Raw genomic sequence first — 25081 nt, forward strand, 5'->3', positions numbered from 1 at the left:
CTATTATTTCTATGTCAAGCACTTTATTAATGCTGTTATACAGAGTTAACATCCTATTAATAGGTGCCGAGACCCCTACATACGTTTTATTATTATATTCGATATTCGATCCCGGTACCGATATTCTCCAGTGGGTGATTAGATTAGCAATGAGAGCATCCGTACAAGAGCCAGAGTTACCGACATAGCTCTAAAGCTATATAAAATGGCAAAGCTGTGAAGAGCGTTGGTTCGAGTCACGAGGTGGTGAAGTGGTGAAGAAAATGTACGTTTGTATAAAATACAGACTACATCAAGAGAGTTAAAGAGAGTCACAGAACACAAACAAAACAAGATCGTGGTTGTGTGGAAATTTCAGCAAGGGACCAGTGACGTCATAATATCAGTAGTTGTAGGTAGCAACTTGCCACTCTAATAAATGGTGTGTTACTGGAAACTCAATTCTGGGAATAATCTATTGGCAGGGGCGTACAATGTTAATGTCACAAGTGTGCCCACACTATACTTCGAAAACTGTCAGATCACCGTCAACATGAAAGACAATATAAAAGTGTGTCAGATTTAATTACGAGTATACAATACGCCCGCGATGAAAATGCGCACGATGTGTGACATGTGTGAGTATATATTGGTACATCTGACTGCATCATAGGTGTTACTCACCTCCATAGCGAAGTGGCGAGTGCTTTGGTCTTCAAGGTGGAAAGGTCCCGGGGTCGAACCCCAGCAGGTGCGATTTGGCAAATTATAATTTCTGAACATTCTCTGGAGTAGATCAAGATTAGAATAGATTGCAAGGCTTTTTGCGTTCCGATACGATGCCGCCTAGAAAACGAATATGGGTATGGCTATAATAGCTATACTCCGAACAGGTTAACCTGCTACCACTTTAGAATGCATCATTACCTACTATACGGTGAGATTACTGTCAATGGATAACTCGAAGAGGAATAAATAAAGATGATCACAATACTCCTTATAATCTTATCATTATGAAGTACAACCAATGAACGATATAAATAAATCCATCCCCATCGCGTCGTGTGAAATGAAATATAAATGAAAACCATAATATTCTACTGAAGGTCCATGACCCCTTCACCGTGAACGCTTAACTACAAACAGTATAATATTATTTTCTTCCGTCACACGACCTTGGCTCGGTCTTCGAAACGATTCCCAGAAGTTTAGCTGAGTCCTAAAAACATAATTTTCGTCATGTCACATGTGGAGAAGTGTTTATTAACATTCCCTCATTCTAGGCCAGAGGCTTGGATGAGTATTTTTAACTCGCTCACAAACCAATTGTTAAGTAGTCATGAACATACGCAAATAATTAGAAAAGTGTTTGGGATCCAATGACAGTTATAAATTGTATTTTACATCATCCGTGTCACACACTCTGACTAAAAGGTGGATTATATAGTCAACTTCTATTATTATGTTTGACACTATTTTAACCATGCCAAATATTTTAATCATTGTACTTCTATTTATTTCGGTACGTCATACGTTCTGTATTTGAATAATTATTATTTTTTTACTGAAACATCAATTTTTAATGTGCCTGATAATCGACATACACAGCACAATATTTATATCGATTTAATGTTAACTTTAATAAAGGAAATGAACGAAGCGAGGTCTTACATTTTACTTGGGTGAGGTTGCACTATCTGTCCAACCACCCAACCATCTATTTGTCAGAGCCATACAATATATAAATTAAGGAACGGAATATCATAAAATTAATGTAGCTGCCTGCCAGCTACATTATACTCACCTTTACCGGATTACCTTTACCAGATTACCGTACCAGGAATTATCAGGACAATGGGAAAAATAGCAGATTATCTCAGCAGAACCTTCTGAAGTTTTATCATTTACCCTAGTCCGCTAAAATCAACAAATATGTCTTTCCGGCAATTTCGGCCCAACAAACAGATTATAACAGGGTTTATACATATTTTCCTTAATATGGATTTACTGCTGTTTGAGGAAACCTAAATGCCCAAAAGTTCCCCATAATGTTCTCGACGGCGTTCTAACCCATAACTTATGTTGGTTAGCCCATACCACATCAGACTGCATCATCAATTTCCATCAGGGATTTGGAGTCAACTGTTCACTTAGAAAGGAATGAAAAAAAGAAATTTTCCTTTCGCATTAGGGCGCTGTTTTTTTATCTTTCTTTCAGTTATAGGCAAGTTGGGGAGTCAACAGAGTAGCAATAATTTTAAGAGGTATTCTGAACCTGCTCTTATCTCACAGCGGCTTTGTCTCAAGTTCTGTTACTTTGTATAGCTATAGTAAATCTTAATAAAAATACACTTTCTTTGAGATTTCTGTGGCAACTTAGTAACAATTAAATAGGGCTAGTGTATAGCGAACCAAACCAGTACGGCTCTCCTCCCACAATGATAAGTGGTTAGGCTGTAGTCCACCACGCTTGCCCAGGACGGATTGGACTCCACACGCCTTCGAGAACTCTCAGGCATGCAGGTTTTCTCACGATGTTTACCTTCGCGTTGAAGCAAGTGATATTTTATAGCTTATAACTTAGAAAAGCTATAGGTGGGATTCGAACTCGGCGTCCCGAAAGTGCAGCCGTAATCACTACGCTATCACTGCTTAACGAACCAATAGACCTTGATAAATATACGTATTGGTACTACAAAATTTGTTGAATAACGGCATAGCGTCTAGCGACAAAAAAAAGTATGGAAAAGTACCAAGAATGCTACATTATTCTTGGCGCGAATATGTCGTGGCCGAGCCGTTATAGTGGCTGAAATTGTATGGACATGTTATTATTTTCACAACTATTAATAATTTAAAAAAACTTGCTCAAACTCGCTGGCGTATGTGCGCAGGATTCGATTCGATTCCTGGCTGGGTAAATTTTCAGGAATTTATTTTCTGAGTTTTATCTGGTTTTCCCTTGTGGCAATATACCGTTCCGATACGATGCCGCACAGAAACTGTATAAGTGATTTATGCCATATAACGATGGTGATGTGGTCCACATTGTATGACCATACCGCTAAGGTTCGGTCTATCTACCATCTTAGACTGCATTATCACTTACCACGAGGCGATTTGCAGTCAAGGGCTAACTTTTAGTAGGTAAAGTAAAGAAGTAGGTACTATAAAGATATTTTCATATTTATTCATAACCACTAGATAAGAATAAATTAAGACTTCCACTGAAGATTTTATCCCATCTTATAACTTCAAATACAATTTTATATATAATACGTTTAGTTTAATAAATATGGATACTTAATTTTGGTTTTTTTGGATTTGTCAAAGGATAACTGTTTCAATAGCTAGATCCGTTGGGTAATGAAAAAGGCTTGTTTTCAAAGAGCAGATTTTAATTTCAGGCCACAGTTGCCTCAAGTCAACAATATATTTTAGTGCGGAAAAACCTCATCATTCATTTTATTTGACTGAAACTCATTTATCTTTATCATGTCAGATTCCGAATACGCAGGTTTCGATACTATGACGCAAAATAAACACCAAACTCCACCTAACATGACATGAGATCGTGTAACGATGGTGGACCACATTGTATGGTAAAATTTTTGACTCAAGAAAAAGAGAAGTGTGTTTTCCTTCACCGTTGGATCAAGTGATATTTTAATTGCTTAAAACGTGCATAAATAAGAAAAGTTAGAGGACTATGCTTGGATTCGAACTCACACCCCCGAAAGTGTAATTATTGTAATGGCACTAGACAGAATTTGTAATTCTAACACATAATTTTTTTTTTTATGTGTTTTGTTACAATTAATTGCTGGTGTGTCTTATGAATTAATGAATGCATGAATACACTTTTATTTAGAGATACAAATACAACAGCACAATAAGGTTGAACGTACATACAAGGCTTATGAATAAATTAATAAATAAAAGTGAAGCTGAACTCCACTGGGCTAGTAAATAAACAGCTTTTTTGTTTCTTCATTGCTGTAGATTAAAAATGTTATAAAGCATATAATCAGCATAAGCTTACATCCAGCACCCGTACAATATAAATTTGTAGTTAATTTGTAAAGTGGGTAAATAATTATAGTGCACCAGTGAGCAGTGGGGTGCTTAGAGGGTATGCACAGGGTATGCAGATGATATAAAATTTAAAAAAAAAACTTCTATACGAGTTATGAAAACCTTAAGGACAGGCTTTGTTAGAGTTATAAAAAGCCTACCCTTAAGTTTTTATAACTCTTACTGGACATTTTATATCATCACGCACCCTCTATGCACGCCGTTGCCAGCGTGTGCGTACTACACAGATGCTTGCTCTATTCCCTCACTCACATAGCCCGATGGGACGGTAGCCCTGATACGACCGGAAAAAGATCAGACGCAGGACCGACTGTGTAACATTCTCTCCAGGTACAGAGGTCAATCAACGCCAATTTCCGCTCTGCTCGCTGGTACGTACTAAGAATTTCTAGATAGAAAAATCTTATATTATTTATTGGCTCGACCCGGGGATCTAACTCAGAGCATTGTTATCTGCAGCCAAACATGCTCACCACTAGGCAGTTAATATTATTATTACTTTAGTGCTTAGATCTCCAAGTATAATACAATAGTGGTTGTAGGACAGGAAACACATTGAAACTTTTGATGACCTGTGAAATAAATCACATGTGCGGCACTATATACTAAAATATTAATGTCTACCCATTTTCTCGTCTTAGTTCATAGGAATGGGATGATAAAATCAATGAAATTGTAAACTAAACAACTGTTAAGTTAAATTTTAATTGATTTATATCATGGCAGTAAATTTAATTTATTTAAGCAGATTTAACAGAGCGCCAAAGTAGATTTGGTGGAAAACCTTTCACTAAAGGTTTAAAAAAAAAAACTAGGCTGCAATTGCCATTATGATCATACATATTATAATTATAACTGCTCGTAGTTTTACCATTAAATATTTTATTACAATAAAACCATAAAGAAAAATGGATATTTTTGATAATATTGAACGATTCCATAGTTTCTTAGTTTTCATTTTAACATGGTATGTTTTTTATTTGGTTTAGTTTTTTGTACGGTTCGTATTATATTTGCTTCAAAAGTGGTAGATTTGTATAAGGAAGCTGAAAAAATCGATGAAGCCGTCGACGGGGAAAAGTTTTTTAAACAAGTTGTCGATGGGGAGAGTAAGTAGCTCTGCAATATAGGCAATTATATGAGGAATGTGTACGCACAATTATTTGTGTATTTTTTTTTATTAATACAAGATTATAGTGCTGTTCATTCGTTTGATATTGTTAATTCATTTAGTATTCATAATTGCCAATTTCAAATTGAAACGGAAGTTACGTTTCAAAAGTGCTTACAAAATAGGCCTAGTTGAAGTATATGAATTTTGAATTTACATTTATAAAAATAATAAAAATTGTAGAACCAAAAGAAAGACCAGAGCTGTTACTTTTTACGGCGCCATTTAGAATATGCAAAGGAGCGTGCAATAACTTAAATAATTTTAATATGCTGTTTCCAATTTATGTTGGACAGAAGAAAAGCCAAACAATATACAAAAAAATGTACTCCCGAGACCATCAAAGTATTTATTCAAACGCTGATCGAGCTCCGTTCCGAAAGAGCACCACAAGACCACATTTTACAATTTGTCCTACCTATTGGAATGATTCAGAAGAGGGTAGAAGACCACCTGTTGTAGGAACAGGCTGTAAAGTAAAAGTTAGTAATGTAGATTTTGAAGCGGCTTTTACAACTGAAAACCTTTTAAGAACGAGAAAGCAGGTGTTTCTTCATAAGTCACTAAGATAGTCCTTTTGGTCCTTTAGATCAAGCGCAGAATGATATTTTAATTATAATATTGTAAAATAATTAAGACCTTTATTTATGTCTCTGTTCCTGTTCTTTTCAACGTTCACTTATTTGGAATTAATCTATATCTAATATATTTAATAAATTTCTCAATTTCCAAATTAATCAATAATTTCCAATTGAATTAGCTACTTATAGCCAGCGAAATTGTGTTATTGTAGTTTCAGTATTATTTTAAAGATAGGCACAGATAATATTTTCCGAATCAACATAACCAAGGTTGGTATTATTTAGTCATGAACGGTAGGTAAAAAATAATTATTACGCTTGGATTGGTGTGGATTAAAAGTCAGTATAAACTTACATACAAATAGTAATACAACCGAACAACATTTATAATCTAAAAATTAGTTTATTTATGTGTAATACTTATTATAAGAAATAAAATAAATAAATAAAATGAAAGTGCAATAAAAACAGCAAAGCCGTCAACTTTTCTACGATCATGACGACATAGCTAAAACATGCCAATAAAGGTTTGTAGCCTGAACAAATAACCAGCTAAGCCACGGATTACAATTATTATGTTTTATTAGCAAATAATAATATATTTTACCTATTAAATTTTGAGGTTGTGTTCACCAACATCATAAGGATTTTCTTTATTCTGCATCCGACAATGTATGTAGAAGTTGAAGGCACGTTACCGTGGGAACGCTGGTCGTGGTCAGCACCGCAAGAACCTATTGAATACTTCTTCCGAAGACATGAAATAAATAATAACTTCCCTATCAAAAATCCAGATGTAGTATGTGATTGCCCTCCGAATAAAGGTCAGTATTTACACTGAACATAGCCAATTATTGTTATTTTAATAACAATTTATATTGAAACACTCTGTTTCTAGTAAACCGTGTACTTTGTCATCATAATATTTATCATATAGTTTCGTTAATTGTAGTTAAAATTTGTATATTTTCATACCACACTATTAAATACATGAATTACGTCGTAAATTGTTGATGTTGGAAGAGAGCAACTGCTGTTCTTGTTACTTCTTCTCGGTTGAATCTGCCTTCCGAGCCGGTGGTAGGTCACTATAAACAGCCAGACTCGACGTTTCAAAAGTGTGTATATAGTTAGCCTACCTAATTGAAATAAATGAATTTTGAATTTTCAGTAAAAACGTATCAATACATTATTACCATAATAATTTACTAAAGTACAAATACAGATATGTTCCGACCCACACCGTCTCCTCGCCTAGTGAAATGGGATTTAAAACGTATTTTTTTTTAAATCATTCTTAAGTTTCCTGAGCTTATTGCGGTTTTACAAATTACAAATTGCAAAAACAACTCTTCATAACCGATAAAATGTCATTTTTCCAGTGCTGACTAAATGACTAGTATTGCGAATGCCAATGTCACCTGAGAAATAATATGGTAAACACTAGGCGGTAATGGTAAAGAATAAGTGATAGTAAATCAAATATCCGAAATTCAACACGTGTGGAGGTTTGGAATTTTATGAATCTCGGAACGCAATTTTTTACCATTTTAGTAGCTTTTTTAACATCTTCAAATTTAATCTTATTTATAGCGATCTATAAATAAGATAAAATTTGTTAAATGTCGGTCTTTCATACAATTGGTACCCTATTCAAGCCTTTTAAGGACGAAAAACTCCGACTGGTAGATGCAGAGATTAGCGCGTTTAAAAAAAGAACGAAGAACTCTTCCGCTTTATATAATTATTTACCTATACCATAAGCGTAGATACCTAAGTATTATAATTTGAAAAAGCAGACAGATTGCATATTTTTACACGCTTTATATTAGCTTCACTTGTATGTTTGTTTGTAACCGACTTCTTTGGGCGCGATTTTGACCCACTTTAAACGGTCAGATTTCTTTCAAACTTTGTAGACATATCGAGGACCGATGACAATACACTAATCTGAAAAGATTATTCCAATTTTCACTATAAAAAATAAGATTTTTTACTAATTACTACAGCGCCATCTAGACCCAAATGTAAAAAACCTATGGCGTTCGCATACCTAACAAATTCCACAGAAAACATTAAGCTACTAGATGGTAGAGGGCGTTAGCTATTACTTTTTAATGGCCTGTTTTAAATAATAATTAGAACTTGCATTTCGAGAGACGGGCACACTGAATAAAAAAAAAATACTTTATCTCTTTAATGGTGGATGGGTTACCGATTAATTTTGCTCTAATAAAAATAATAGATCAAGAAAAACTAAAAAAAATCGCTATTATAAACTAAAAGAAAGAAATTAGTTTAGTTTTTATACCAAGCGTGTTTTTTTTAGTTTGTTTGAACTATTTAATTATTGTTTTAAGATTTCGGTGAGACATAACTTGTAAACTATTATTCATCTCACACCATTCTTGAATATCAAGCTAGTAGACTACTCTAGCGCAGGTTGTTTTGATTATAGTATTAAAAGCTTTTTTAAATAAAATATAAAGTCACACTACTGATTTTATATACCGTTTCAAAAAGCCGCCAAGGTTTAAAAAGATTAAATACATGTCGATCATTTATTTAATTGAAACAACTCACAACTATTTGTTCGCATACTCATCATACTCACTTTTAAATAAGTTATACAATTTGCGTTACAAACTTCCTTCTGATAATAACTAATCTGTGCTTTAATTCTGCGGAAAGTATTTCATCTGCTCTGTACTATTAATTTCGGCGGATCTCCGCCAATGTAGACTACAGACCATGAAGTATGTCATCCAATTTGCATGAAGCTTGAAGGTTGATCGAGTTTGCAATCCTACCATACAAAATACATGCGTTCCATTATTATTGGAGTGATGTCAGTGCATGCGAGTTTATGAATGGTCGCGTACTCTGTGATCGTAGCACTGATTTAATTTGCGATATCGGAGGGTCACGATATACCGATGATAGGTGTTTTAAGTTTTTTTTTTAAATCACGTTTACCACAAAAATACATGTAAAATGACAAGATTATTTGCGTATTAATTTATTAATCTTACTAAAATTAAAGTATTAAACCAAAGCATTGCCACTCATTTTAGAACGAAGCTGCTTAGACAACGTGCCGTGCTTCGCATCAAACATTTGACTAAACTAAAAGAAAATATGATGATTAAGTTAAAAAAAATGATTAACTTACGGCCTAGATATACGTTAACTGGTTAAAATGTACAGGACGCTTGAAATGTGATCAGCAGAATCAAAAAACGATTGTGTTTACAGCTGAACTAGTCATTCATTTGGTAAAGTCGATTACAAAATTATAGACATACTCGAACCTCTGAAGACGGGATAACAAGACAAGGTGGTATTTTTATACTCTGCAATTGCCATTGGCATCTTCGTCAATATTAGCATCTAAAAAGAATTTCAATTGGGTGTTCGTAGAAAAGAACTGCACGTCAAATCAATATTTAAACACAATACCAAACTAGTCATGTTCATTCGTAATTATCGTTATTATCAGAGATTAAATAAATACTGACTTAGCGTTTATCGACAGGTATATATTATGTTGTACGCTTCTTGGCGTACAGCTGCTACATTCACCATTAACAACATAATATAAACTAACAAATAATTTAAAAGTAGAGCTTGTAAGTTGAAGATGAAATCGTAAAAGTGTGGACACGGCTTTCAGCATGACGGTGAATGTCAATATATCAATTTACGTATCGCACATGAATCCTTATACCTCGAGGTATTTTGATATTCACGTAATATTACGATCATAATAAACGCCTTCGATGCAGAAGGTACTGATATGGAAAATATGCTGCTATCCTGGCTGAACTGAAGTCGCGTAGGACGATATACTCGTACTTTAGTTCCGGCCCTTACTTGTACCTACGTCGCAATAGGCAAGCAATCTAGATTTTTGCATGGATTTAAATATTTACTGATTTTTGTATAACATATTAGGGTAGTCTACGGTACTAATATAACTTATAAGTTAGCATTAGCATATTCTTTTTCTTTTTTTTTAAATTAAAGCTGGTTCAATGAGTAATTGAATTGTAAATAGAGCCCATATAGTTTATCTCAAATATTACATATAAAAGAAAACAAATACTCTTATTGATTTCCGCAGTAATCATTTACGGCCTAATTCAAATAGTCTTGAACAACATGTAGTTTAAAAATAAAAAATCTGTTAAATTTTAACTAAATACAATTTTTTCATTCGAAATACATATTTTCTTCTCAGGCTCCGAACCCTTAATAAGCAAATCTAAATAGCACTTATCCATTGTTTTTTTTTTGTTGTTTAATAAACAAAATTCCTCTCTCATTAACGTAATAGCAGAAACGGTTTTGACTAAACTTTCACAAAAAAAAGACTAACTTTATAAACTCGAGAAGGAGGTAGAGCTATACTATCTACTCTTCTCTGTTAATGAGGAGATAGCACTATTATCTTCAATTTGCTATCCGAAGATTTTCGATTAGATTGATTTAACATCGGACGGTAGACGTTCCGATAAATAAAATCGTCTTGTTAATAAATAAAACAAGCTCGCTGTTTAGATGAACTCTAATAGAAAGAGTTCCCTGAATAAAATTTAATTCTTACCGTATTTTAAGAGAATGGGTATTTCAATTCTCATCATACTGCAGCTGAGATCGCCATTTAAGTATTCTAGACATAGCTGGAACTTTTGTCCGCTTCAGTTGTTAAAACTTTTGTCCTTGTTGCGCTATCTCCGTCAATTATTCCACTGAAAAGTACCTAGAATCGGAAATTTTTGCTTCAACATACATTAAAGATATAAAGTATAATCTTCCTTAAAGAAGAACGCTCAAAGTCTATGGAAAAATAACCAGACCCGACTGAATAGGATTATATATCTCAGTCTTTTTGCTCTTAAAATATAAATTTTCTTTAGTAGAAAAACATACCGCAAAATTATTTTTATCTGCCATTGATATAGGATATCATAAATCCGTAGCAAAGTTTGAAACCTTATAGGTTTATTTTAGTGTCGTTAATGAATGCCATCGTCAACGGAAGAATTTATGTCTCGTGGCATAGGTTTCCTCTACCGAAAAATAGAGGGATACAGAACAAAAACCCATCGAACTGATGACATATGGGTTTGTGGGGCTAATTTACTTTGGCGGTGGGCGTGAGAAAATAATCAAGATCCACAAGTTAACATAGTGGTTTAAGCACAAACGATTATTGCAACTAAATTTCAATCCATGAAAAAAAGATTTGGTGGGACGTAAATTTGGGGCAAAATTCGCCTAGATACTGGAAATCCACATAGATTCACGAAATTCAAACTTTTGGAGTTCAAGGCATCAAAGAGAAATCCTCTTTGATGCTTTCAGATCGATCTCTAAGCATTGCAATTTGTATCTTATCACAACTAGATACGTATAAACTTACGTTGGTAAAGATCTACCATCCCCAATTTGCACTGCCATATTAGTTGTTTGATAACTCCATACAAATTTTAGAGATTAAGGAGTTTGACGACTCTATACGGAATATTAACGTAACTGCAACGTTACGTATGTAAACTCAACAAATTAAACTAGGGGCTTTGACGTATCACGAGTCACGACACACTAAATTCTAATACATATATGCAAGGTTTGACTCGAACAGACCTAGATTTTCTGGGCAGTGCTTTACGTAGTATTTATTAAACATGCTATATTATCAATACATATTCTAGAATGTTCCATGGAGTATAATTTCAATGAAGATATGCTACATTTTCTGCATCTAAAAGGCTTAACCAAGAATAAGGAAATTATGCAATTTAAAGAATACTTTACGAAAACAAACGACAGCTTTCACTATGCACCGGTTAGAAAAAGAAGAAATACCGGCCTTATAGGCGCGTCGAAGGAGTTAAAAAAAGACTGCTGCTGTCCACCAATGACTCTTAAAATACCCACTTTTATTACGAATAAAAAATTTGACGAAGTCATGGAACGAATGTATAAAATAAAGAAAGGTTCTTTGTAAGTTAACTTTTTATTCTTGCTTAATTGATTAACAAAAATTTTTTATAATTACGACTTAAAAAAAAACAATAAATAGATAACCTCTCCTTGTGCGTCAGTTAAAAAATGGCAACAGGATACCAACCCTGTAAAGTTCCTCTCATGGGAACATGATAACAATACGTAAGTTAAATTATTGTAAGCTGTGAGATGGGTACATTAAAAAAAATGAAATTATTTTGAAGAAAAAAAATACTTCTAGTGGTATTTTTTTTACTTGGCACAGACTTTTAAAATGGACATGAAACTTTAAAATGTTGTAAAAAATGCTTAATGCTTTCTGGCTATTTCGCTTAATAGTTGTCAGTTTTTTTTTGTAAGATTTTTTTTTTCTTAAGCTTATGCTGGCACACAATGCCGAGAAGCGTAAAGTCTGTACAGGAAACATTTACAACAATAGTATCCACGGGCCACGGCAAGGAATTTCTACTAGGTATTAGGTACCTATCAGATATCAGAGCTCACTGATTAGCCCGCTATCATCTTAAACTACATCATTAATTACCTTACTTGTAGCGCAATAAAAACATCACGTGTAATAAAAAAAACATGCAGTGTTTTGTCACCTATGACTCATTTATTAAAAAGGCCTCAAGAGTATACTCTAAGCTATTACTAATGCGGGCATCAAACTTTAAACATAATTTTTTTTAGCTTTGGGGCGGGGCTATCATGATGAAGTGTGAAGAAGCGATGATAACCCAGTGGGTAGGACTTAGCCTTCACTTTCGGGAGGCCAACTTTGAATACCAGCTGTAACTTTTTTAATTTTTAACGTTTTTTTAATACATCACTTGCTTCAACGATTGAGGAAAACATCTTAAGGAAACCTGCATTCCTGAGAGTACTTTATGCCTAATGTTCTCAAAGGTGAGTGGAGTCCACCAACCAGCCGTAAGCTATCGTGGTGGATTAAGGCCTTAACCCCTTCTCATTGTGGTAGGAAACCATGTAGCATCATCATCATAGGAGATGATGATGATGCTACATGTTGGCTTCAACGTCTGGAGCTGTGGAAGGTGTGCCTAGCGTATCCAAACTGAGTCTTGAAAGTTCAATGCACGACTCGCAGTAAAGCTGACCGCTATTGTTATATTTGTAAATACAAGCTTTAGCCTCGGTAGTGTTTTGGGTCTAAGTGGTCCAAACGCTGCGCTTCAAATGTCTTACAGTTACAGCTTATCAGTTTGCGCCATGTTGACGTCTGCAACGCTACTTCCAATAATTCTACGAAGGGTTGAGTTTAAGAGGATTTATTCTTACTTGAAGCGCAAGTATGGACTATAAGATTTCGGTCTTGTAATGTGCTAGGTCGTGGAATGGACATTATAAACTTTGACGTAAATCAGTTGCCAGCAATTGAAACATTACAGCTACATCGATGCAAGTTTTCTATTTTCGCATTCAGGAATCTTTGATACTGCCAATATAGTATGCAGTTGAAGTATGCTACCACAATTTTTGGCGTAATGTTTTTTTAGTTTTTTTATGTGGCAACGAATCTACGACAACTCTGAGGAAATAAATTCTTAGGAATGTCAGCTATACATTACATGAAACAGGGTAAACTTTTCAATATTTTTGTGGACGTAGTATACGATGAGTACACTGATAGCCCAAGCGAATAAATCGGACAACAATAATTTTCAGGTCACATTTATGTCAATCAAGTATTGAATCGATATGGTGTGCGAAGGGTGTTAAAATTCGGTGCATTTCGCTTATGCGAACTGCGGTAGCCTGCCATTAATGTAATAAAGCTAATTACTCTAATATAAGTTTATAACTAGCGCAGTGGTCCGTACCCTTTTGTCATAAAAGTAAGTAGAAGTTCCCAGGACACAGGCCCGGCCCAGTTTGGGAATTAATGATTCTTGAATTTTATTTTGTCTAGTCTAGTAGGAGGCCTATTGGTAGCACCACTCTGCAGACAAATACGTGCCTTTCAGCTATTCAGCGTTCTGGTATATCTTACCAGAACGCATTCATACAGCCTGTATTAAAAATGAATATTTTCAAATACTGAGTCAGACTTTAATGTTTTAGATAACAGTAGACATTTATGCACATTAATAATGTATCGTGATCTGCATCTTAATACCTATTGACGTTTATCGATTTCAATGTCAGTAAATAATCTCGGTGCATGTAACGAGAAACAACAGATGTTTAAATAATAATTTAATTAACTTTTTGACGGTTCGAACCAATCATAATCCTTTTATTGATATAGTACTTCAATAATTGTACATCATCCATTTATGGAGCACACTATGGACATAATGATATCTTACGATTCAAGGAAGACAATGGCTTATTTATGCGACAGAAGATCGTGTATAAGGGAAATGCCTACAAAAGACATGCGCATGTGAACTAACATCCCACTGCTGGGCCAAGATTTATTTATTTGTCTTTAGAGCATAGACCCACCACGCTGTTCCAATACGGGTTGGTGGGCTTTCATAACCATTGTCATAAAGTAGGCACGGGATTTTACACCGCTTATTTCTTAACTCCGGGCTGGTACTGAAACAGAAAAACACACTACAATTTTTGAACCGATGCAGGATTCGAACCCAGGAATACGTGATCCGCTGAGCATGCTTACCTCTAGGCCATCTAGGTAGCTACTAGACTAACGATGCATTTTTAACTGATATTTAATAACAATCATTAACTAACCTATTCAAAGCATGCAGTTTCATTTTCTTCATTTTTCTGTACGGAGCAGAAGCTTGGTCTCTTATAGAAGCTGCAAGAAAAAGCTGAAAGCGTTAAGTTGCGGGTTTACAGAAGGATCGGGGGGATATCAATTAAACTAAAAATGAAAAAGTTGTACGCGCTCTAGGGAAAAACGGGAGATAATGTTCACTGAAAAGAAAATAAAGTTAGAGTAGTTAGAGTAGAGGGTCTTCTTCTTCTTCTTCCTTCTGGGCTTGTCTCCGTACTTGGTTGGCCGGAACCTTCCGTTGTTCGTAGTGATACTAGTACGGCTCCCCGCTCGGTCACGCCAGAAGCTTAGCAGGCCGCACAGGTCGCCAAGTGCTTCAGGGAGTGATGCTGGGATGTCAAGTTATGCTGCGCGTTGTTCTGCTACTCCTTTACATCGGAGCATTACGAATGTCGGTTTTTCATCGTGGTCCAAGCATGTTCTTCTACATCTATAATATCCAGGGAAAGATAGGTGCAAGGCAAAAGGGGAACGGGATGGAGAAGGACATTGAACTGAAAAACCTTCGCCAGTGTTTTAATAAAACCACCCCGTCACTTTCAGAGCTGTTGTAAAAGTTGTAAGAATGAAAAAGAACTACCCCATGTTAGAGTGTCATTTCGTGTCTATGTACCGGAACCCTTTCGTCTTAAGAGAGAAGAGATAAGTGCCAAGCAGTGGGATATTAGTAGGCTGAAGATGGTTGTGGTGAAGAGTAATATAATCGAATTAACTTTACTACAACTTGAATGCTCATGTAATTAAGTTCTACCTAAATGATTAATCCTTTGATATAATTAAGCTTGTGGAATTGTAGCAATTATGTTAGATGCATTCCACCACTGAATTCTACGCGTTTCGCGCGCGTGTATATTATCACAGACGTTTGTTTTAATTGGTTTTAAAAGTAAACATTTGTGCACGTACCTCTTTGCAATCATGGAAAAACAGCAATATCGGTCGGTGATTGGATACCTTTTTTCGGATGGGCAGACATGATCGTGAGGGAATTAAAATAAAGTTGTATACAGTTTAATATGGAGATGAAACCATCAGCTATTGGTACAATGACTAAGTAAGGATTTCGAACATCACATTTTAAAGTGGTGCCATAATTTTAAACTTCTAAATAATAATATACCAATTTTACTACCCGAGTACAGAAGGGTAGTTAGTATGGGGAGTAACAGTCTTTTAATGAATGTATAGATGTTTCAAGTTCGTTGCGCCTGATGATTCAAATCAGCCTAATAGGTTTTAGACTAATTTTAATCATTTGGAGCCGTTGGCTTTCTTTTAACGACCCGAGTGTCCTATGTGACATCAAAGGGACAACACTAAGGTGACTACATGGCGTAAGGCGTAAAATCACACAAAATCTTTATAGAGAAGTATCGAGATTGGTAAGGAACGGAAACAAATATTCCACCAACCATTGTTGTTTAATTATTTTAACATTTATTTTTATTGAAAAAAATATGTAATATAAATTACTACGTTTGCTCCTAAAGGTCGTCATGTGATTCTCAAATAACCTATCTAATAACCTATCTTGGAAATTGCGAAAGTAAATGCAGAAAGTGTTGGTTTTAAATCAGACTAATATTTCCTAAGTCAACGCGTTGTAAACAAATAACTTTCTTTGGGGTATTTAACACCTTTAGGGGCAGGATTTTTAAAACTCCTTTATATGAATGGTCAAGCAATCTTAATCGATATAACTTAAAACATTATGGACGTTCATACAAACTTTATACATAAAATATTATTGAAAAATGATAATGCCTTTCTCATGAATTAGTTATCTAATCGATAAAATTGCAAAACTATTTTTTAAACCGACGGGTACTTCGAGATATTAGCGCGTTCAAGCAAACAAACCAACTCATCAGCTTTATTATTAGTGCTGCCCGCGACTTCACTTGCGTTTGTTTCAGTTTTTTAAGAAAACAACCTATTCTTTTCTCAGACTAAAAGTTCTCACTAGGATGCAAAGCTTCGTTAGCAGATTTGCAAAATGCAGGAAAGATCTTGGTTACTTTTTCAGGATAAAAACATGATGCTAGCTATTTCTATGTTAAATATAAGCAAAATTGGTTATGTCTAACATGGGAAACAAACAAAAAGTATACAAACAAATAAATACACATTCGAATTTATATTATTAGTACGGACTGTAGAGTGAAATACTACGTTGTTAAACATTGGAGTCGAAACCTTTTTAGTATTAAATTTAATATAGCTCTACCATGCTTTCGATAACATCAACTGTTTTGATATTTTTACTTAATTTGATTATTTATATCGAAAATATAGTTGGTAATATTTTAGGTAAGTAACAAATAATAAATAGTAACATATCTATAGTTTTGTTTTAGTTTCAATTTAGATTATTCAAGCTGGTCGAAAATTTATTAATTTATTTTAGTTTTGCGTAAAATTTGAAACACAAGTAATACAAAATAAATCTTAGAATTCTACAACAATGTAACAAGGATTTTTTTATTTATTAATTAGGCATCCATACTTTTACTTTGCTTTTTTATCAGGCTTAATAATAGGCCATGGTAATGTGTTGATAATGATGTTATCATTATTACCGGTCTACTACAGATCACGGGTCTCCTCTCCGAATAAGAATAATGGCTTCGGCCGTCTACCACGCAAGTGTAGATTGATATACCCTTGAAAACATTATGGCGAATTCTCAAGCATGCAGTTTTCCTTAGGATTTTTTTATTAATGTTGAAGCACGCGATATTTTATATACACACATAACAGCGAAAAGTTAAAATTGCATGCCGGCAATAGAACTCAGTTCCTCAGAAATGGAAGCCGAAACCTCATTCACCGAGCTATCCGCGCTGTCCTTTATTACCTATAGCAGTTTGACAATGATCATTATTTACCTTTTATTATTATAACTTTAGACGAACTTAAAACTACTCACACTTTTAATTAACATCTTTTAATTAAAGCGCCCATTGAAGGAAACGAGAATACAAAAGACAAAGGTAATGTTTGTTTACCTGGAAATCTACAATTTAGTGCATAGTAATAGGACATCGATCATTATTTAACTCAGCATTTATTGAAAACAACCAGAGTTCAGCAATTAAACGCTCTAAATTGGTTTTGTGTTTTCGTAAACAAATTATGTTGTTAAATCTTAATATTTTTTTTAATTTATTAAGATGCAATTAAGAAGCATTGAAAATGATTCCGATTAGGCAAACCTTTTCAAGGTAGCTATTATATGTTTTATCAGGCCTATTTCAATAATAATAATAGTACCTTTTAGTAATAAATATGAATTTATATAAATTAAATAACAGACCGAGTAATATATTCATATTAGTAGGGTATTTTTGTTTGTGCCCGTATGTTTCTTTATGTTATCTGTCATTTTTATTATAAATTCTACTTGAGCTATATAATTGAATATTTTAATTATTGTATCCAGAAAACATTGACATCCTCGAAGATTCCCAACTCGAGCATGGTAAGACCATAATATTTTCATTTGTGACTGTCTATAATTTATAAGAACAACTGCAATAATAAAATGTATTAACTTTGTACACTTAGAGGAAACTGGTCGAAGTACTGAAAACCAGACCAATATTGGTGTCACTGGTAAGCGTTCTTATTTTTAGTAAAGTACAAGCCACGAGTACGGCAGGGGTATTACGTATCTCGCGATAGGCATTTTTGTTTATTTGTTGTATGGAAAATTGACGTTTGACAGCAATGTTTGCAACATTAATGCCTGTCGCAAGCCTCGCGAGATACGCACCCTGCGGGACATTGTATATTAACGTCAAGGCATTATTAGACTATTATTAGGCGATAAGGAAACCAAGAGTGTAATTAGCAATGTACCATATAGATTTATACGACGGTATCAACACACTTGAGAGAAAAAACAGGCTAGACTTTTTAATACGTTCTTAGGATGTAGCTAACCCTTTTTTTTGTGTTTGTTATCCTGCATGAACGTAGGCCACTGTCTAGATTTTGGTGGAAACAGGATTTTAACTAGTGATTCGTTCCTCGCTTATATTATGCCCGGATTATAGATGAAGTGAAATCTACTATTGGTATGTTTTCTCATATCGGATATCGGTTTTTATTTCGCGCATCCAGCATACATCCAGCATCGTTAGCTATATACATCTATATATATAAAAGAGAAAGTGTGTGGGTATGTTCCGTATAGGCTCCGAAACGGCTGGACCGATTTCAATGAAACTTTCAGGGAATCTCCGATTTGACCTGGCGAGTAATCCTGTAAAGTTTGGTGACGACCGGAGCACTCCTATTTTTGAACTGTCAAACTGTCAAGTACAGCTTTTATTTACTATGATGATATGATGTAAGTTTATTGTTTAAATAAAATAAAGCAAAATCTAACCCGGCAAAGCGGGCTGGGTACGCTAGTTCTATATAAAAATACATTAAAGGAAATATTTCCGTATTTAAAACATAAGTCATTACGAATTTTGAATAATTTGATAATATGAAAGGTTAATTTCTCATAAAAAAGAAGCTTCAAAATATCTTTATCATTTAAGAATATGAAGAAAAACTCTTTGTTGGTATTCAAAAAATAATCCGTATTACCCGGTTAAATTAAAAGTGTTCCATCTTCATCCTTAAAACTTGCAGTGAGGTACAAACTTAACTTAATGGAGACATCATAAAAAAACACAAGTGCCTTATATATTGGATTGTGAGCCTTATATCCATGAAATAAGGTATATGTTACGAGCAAGTGCGAAGAAAAATATTTTATGGCTACTTTATCTGTGACCAAATTGTATCAATCACGATGCTCAAAAGATATTTTTAAGCGCGGTTCCTTATCAAATCTAAACATTTCGGGATGGGATAAAACGAACGAATGAGCGTACAAACCAACATGCGGGCAAGTGACCGAGCCAAGTAATGTTACAGTAAATTTATAAAGTGGGTAAATTATACTTTAGACCATAAATTCATATTTGCCAGATATTAAATTGATAATCAAATATGATTTGTAAAAATCAACAACCAATCTTCATGACATTGGATTTGACCGACTGACGCAGTGGGCAGCGACCCTTCTTTCTGAGTCCATGACCGTAGGTTCGATTCCCGCAACTGGAACATGTTTGTGTGATGAACATGAATGTTTTTCAGTGTCTGAAACATAAGGGCGAACGATTCGAAGTTATGGACAGCTAATTTGGTTGCAGTAATAATAAGATTTTTCCTATATCCGCGTGCGCTGACGCGTCATGCTCGGCTAAAAGGCCAACCATACGTAATAAACGGAGTTTTTCAGAGCAACTAATTATTGGTATTTAGTCGATCTAAAACACTCCGCTGAGCCTTATACGGATCTATTTTAAATAACCACACGCATTTTCCGTCGCATGTGATTTAAACATTTAAAGATGCTTTTCGTTCATCATTTTAGGCATTGAACGTTACTCTTTGCAGAAAGCACTATTTTATCCTATACATTTTATATATTTTATGTTTACAGAGTGTACAACAAACTGTGATCGGCCTCCGATCATCTTAGTACCAGTTTTTATCAAAATTTACAGATACCCGCGAAACGCTGCAGGAAAGAGTGGATAAAACAAGCTATTTCGTTTGTTACCTACCTAAGTGTAATTACTTAAACGATCAGGCATGCTATATTATATCTTCTGACTTATTATTGAATATTTTTTTGTTCCTTAGTTAGTCCCTCACGTTACCATGTGTAATGGCTAAGTTTGTTTTTTTGTGGGCTTGGCTGTTTGTGGTGGGCTCTTCTTAGACCAGGGCGCGTATGGAACCCTCATAGCTTTAGTTTTAAGTTAACGAATGCAGTTATCATCATCACTAACATTAGTGTAACATGTTAAATGTATGAACACTTCATAAGTGCCTGTAATAAGTTTTGAGTTTCGAATTTTGAATTTTGAATTTTGATGATGAAGTCTTTGATGGTAGCGAGTCACCCTCTTAGGGCTATGTTGAAGCCATACCTACCCATTACCTATTAGTTTCTTTGCTATAAGACTACAATATTTACCACGGCGCTAGGGATCCAAACATATACTTATATGTGATTAATTAAATCAATGTATCTACTCGTACGTGTAATAGGCAAAAATACATTTAAAGTGCACTCAACTAGGATAGCTAGGCAAAATTCTTAGACTTTATAAATGGTTAGTAAATTTTAAGGTATTTACATAAACTATAAAAAATAAATTTAATGAGATTATCTTTAAACGGTATCTTAAAAAAAAGGAATTGAAATATCCTAGTACCTATATATAAATTATCGATATTATCTTGGGGGAGGGATTTATTATCTACATAATTGTATGTGACCGTTTTCACTAAACCTAGGCATCGCTTAAATCGTATGCCAAATGGTTTATATTTGGCGATGTTTGTAGAAAAAAATCGTTTCACCAACTTTTAGGTGATAGCTAATAATTGCTGAAACTCCTTTGTATAGGCGTTTCTTATTTAGGCATTGCCTTGTACTTGGTTAGTTAAAACGAGCACTAATCTATGGTCATAGCAAAAATGATACCCATAGAAAGCCCTCGTATCTTTATGCATTTTTCAATTAACTAATAAAATTACTATGTTTGTGAATACAAAACATGGCTCCATAAACAAACACAAAAACAACACACTTAAGAAAAAGATTACAAACACGAAAAGAATGCCCTACCAGACTCAACCGGCGACTAACAACCAAATTACTGCAACTAAACCGAGTTAAACTAAGGACTGTTGTAGGTACGATAACAGGGCACTGCCCATTAAACAAACACATTTTCATTTTAGGTATAACTGAATGTCAAAGTGCTGAGCATGCATGGAAACAGATGAAAACGATACATGTACTGCCCCAATGCAAAAGAGTACTAGAACAATGCGTAGCACACCATGACTTCTCAGCAACACTCCATGAAGCACACTGACGGCCTCCTAAGCTTCTGAGGTAAGTTCGGCTGGCCGGAGTGATCCAGCGGGGAGCTGCACAACGGACGGTTCAGGTCAACCAAGTACAGAATCGGCTCAGGAACAGAAGAAGACAAAGATAATTACTATGTAATGATAACATAACAAAGGAAAAATAACCTGAATGTTTTGAAAGTCCCTAAATAGATTATTTGCAGGAAAAGTTTGTGCACTAATTTATTCAGATTTAAAAAAAGATAAAGCGGTGCCATGACTGTGCGACAGGGCAAGAAGAAGAGTGGCAAACTCACTACACAAGTTTAAGACGGTCGAAAAAGCCGTCAAGCAAAGTAGTTTCGAATAAATTAACTATTGTCTCGCAAAGTTGTTTGATAAAGTTTTTAAGAGTATGCGTGATTACAGCGTTCAGTTCCTTCACACAGTACATTACATAACGAACAGGTGGTGTTAATATTGACATACTCTGAAACATGAGAAAATAAACTATGAACAGGTGTTAACAATGCTCTGTTGAAAGAAATAGACGTTTCGCTCATTCCGCCAACTCGCGACATTAGTGCAAAATGAAACGGTAAGTAATACCATATTTTTTCAGTCATGTTATACCTAATATTTATATTTTATGTATGCTCAGCTTATTAAAGTACAATTGTGTGGGAATGGCCTTCTTTTCTCATAAGAGAAAGGTTCTAAGGGTTTTTTCCCACCACGCTGTAGTATTGCGGGCTGGTGGTTTAGAGTAATTATTGTCACATGTAACTGATATTACCGAGACCAACGGCCTAGTGAACGCTCCAAAGCGAAGAAAGTTGGGAAAGGCCATATTATTCAAAATCGTGATATCTTTCCGGCATGTCCCAGACTTTGCATACTACAGAAATAAATAAATAATGAGAGGTTTGTAAAACAAACAAACATGATGTATCAAAAACTTGTGGTTTTTAATAAAATAAAACTTTTAGCTATTAATCCTTATATAAAGTCATTTTATATGACACCTGATGTGACGCGACTTAAAACCACTGATACCCCATTTTGCCTCTAACTGTAACTGAGCATCGAGCTTACTTTGCTATAATCTTTTCGCGAAGTAACTATAGCAAATTAAATTCAACGTAAATTGGATATCATGCAATTCTGCAAAGTATTGCATATACCCAATAATAAGGGAGTAATTTATTTTGTCTTTCAGAAATTTGACTTATACAATACTTCTTTGTGGAGCTATTAAAGTTTTGGTAGCATCCATAACGGGCGTCACATACATGGACCACTTTAATTTTGAACAACGCTACAGAGATGTTAACGAATGCAACCCATTCTACTGGCATCCACTGCACTTGCCACAAGAATGTGTACAAATGTTTGAAAACTTAATGCGGTCCAGATTAAATACATTATCGCCATACAGGATCGTCAAGGAGAGATCAGTTCAGGCACCAGCAGTTATGTATCCGTATAATTATATTTATAGTCCAATTATCACAACTGAATATAAACCTGACCTGCAATACTTACCAGTTGAAAGAAAAACTCCGTCGCAATATGAAATATTGTATGAACTATTAAAACGAGATGTACAAGATCTCCCAAGTGTACCATTTCTGGGAGTTTCACCACACTTAGGTGTTATTGCTATGTACAAACAACCAGTATCGTATAAAAGTGCTGCAATGATTAAAAAACTTGCCCGAGCATATGATACTTCTAATTTATTTACCAATATGCAGACCGGAATCAAAAATACTGATACGCATCAAGAAAATAAAATTAAAACGAATACGAAAAATAGTAATGGAAATTTAGTTGTAGATTCTGTTAAAAAAGGCAACGATGCAATAGCTTTACTAAAAATAAAGAAATTTAATTAAGTTATATATCCTTTATATCTTTACACACCTTGGCTGTACTACACCTTGCATATTTCATCACTTAACTATCTTATTATATATATAAAAGAAAGTTGTGTTAGCACTATAACTGAAGAACAGCTGGTCCAATTTTTATGATATTTGATTTTTTGGATTATTCTTAGTCCGGAATAGGATAGAAAGTATTAAAATATGATCATCAAAAAAATTGTTTGGCGGTACGAAGTTCGCCGGGATAGCTAGTTATATACAAAATAAAAATGTAAAACCCCCGACTTTTATACCAATATTGAGTCAGTTGTAAAAAAATAATCAAATTAGCCATTTTGCGGTGGCGGCCATCTTGGATGTGTAATTCACCTTTTGAACAAAAAAGAAACAAAATCAAAATCGGTTCATCCGTTCGGGAAATACGATGCCACAGACAGACAGGCACACACACAGACGTTAAACTTATAGCACCCCGTCGTTCTTGCGCCCGGGGTTCTAACAAAATAAATTTGGTAGGTGCTATTACTGGTTTTCAGATTATACTCCTGCTGTACCTGTACAACTAACTGTGTGGAATAACAGTATTTCCCGTAGTTAGTAGGAAAACCAAAAATTCTATAATGTAATACATTGACTTAGTTAAAAGTAAATTATACCGTGTTAAGATCATCCAATTACAAGTTGTATTTCAATTTATTATACAATGTTTATTTTTGTGTTCCTTCCTTTTTTCCTTCGACATTGGGAACGAAGACAATTTTAGTATTGCGGATGTTTTAATGTTTAGATGGTTTATATATAGATGTATATTACAGACATATTGTGTGGTATGGTATATTAATGTATTGATTTATGTAGAAGGGTTGTTGCACTGTTCACAGATTAGTTAGTCTTGTTTTCTTTTATTATAATTCTTGCAAAGTTCTCACAATAATCAAGGAATTTTTCCCCTGTTTCAATATTGCTCATCAAATCATTAAATAGTTCTGGTTTTATGGTTTTTCTAATTTACATTACAGTGTGATATCTCTGTCTTCCAAATCTTGGGAATTCGAATATGATGTGAATAATATCCTGTGCTGTTTCTGGATCGCATTTACATGATGGGTTGTCCTTACATTTAAACCTATGGAGGTAATACGAGAACAACCAAGAATCTGCACTCTTATTGGATTCGTTTGGTTTGTTTGAGAATTTTGTAGGCCTGTTTGAAATTTGGTAAAATACAATGATGTTTCTTTTTTCTAAGTAAACCCTTTAATGGACACCCATTGACATATGATGAGGCCGCATAAAAAATAACATTTTGCAATCTATAGAATTTCCGCTTTATTGAAATTAGAATAACATAAATTGGCTAACCATGCATTATCAATAAAATTAAACGCGTATGCAAAATTTTCAGCTTATTCGGTAGGGAGCAACTGCAAAAAAGCTTGCCAATGCACTCATTAAATTAAAACTGCAGCGAAAGCAGATCAATACTACTCGAACGTAATTGTTGGTAACTGATGCGTGCGAAGGTATTTTTGTAAGCAAATTTGCTCATACCTGTTGCTATATCCCATAAATCATTTACGTGCACATATCCCGTGCGACATATGCTAACTATACGACATATCCTACTTTTTATATTTACTCCATACAA

General features: G+C 34.5%; 1 protein-coding gene across 1 annotated transcript; it reads left to right on the forward strand.

The window, feature by feature from the left end:
• The first annotated feature begins 22091 nt into the window (after positions 1–22091).
• LOC120636604 lies at positions 22092–23442 on the forward strand. Its single transcript, XM_039908149.1, has 2 exons — positions 22092–22142; positions 22764–23442. Exons 1-2 carry the CDS (start codon positions 22135–22137, stop codon positions 23440–23442), a joined length of 687 nt encoding a protein of 228 aa, XP_039764083.1. The 5' UTR covers positions 22092–22134.
• Positions 23443–25081: the final 1639 nt, after the last annotated feature.

The sequence above is a fragment of the Pararge aegeria genome, chromosome Z, assembly GCF_905163445.1.
Source record: "Pararge aegeria chromosome Z, ilParAegt1.1, whole genome shotgun sequence".
Taxonomy (NCBI): Eukaryota; Metazoa; Arthropoda; class Insecta; order Lepidoptera; family Nymphalidae; genus Pararge; species Pararge aegeria.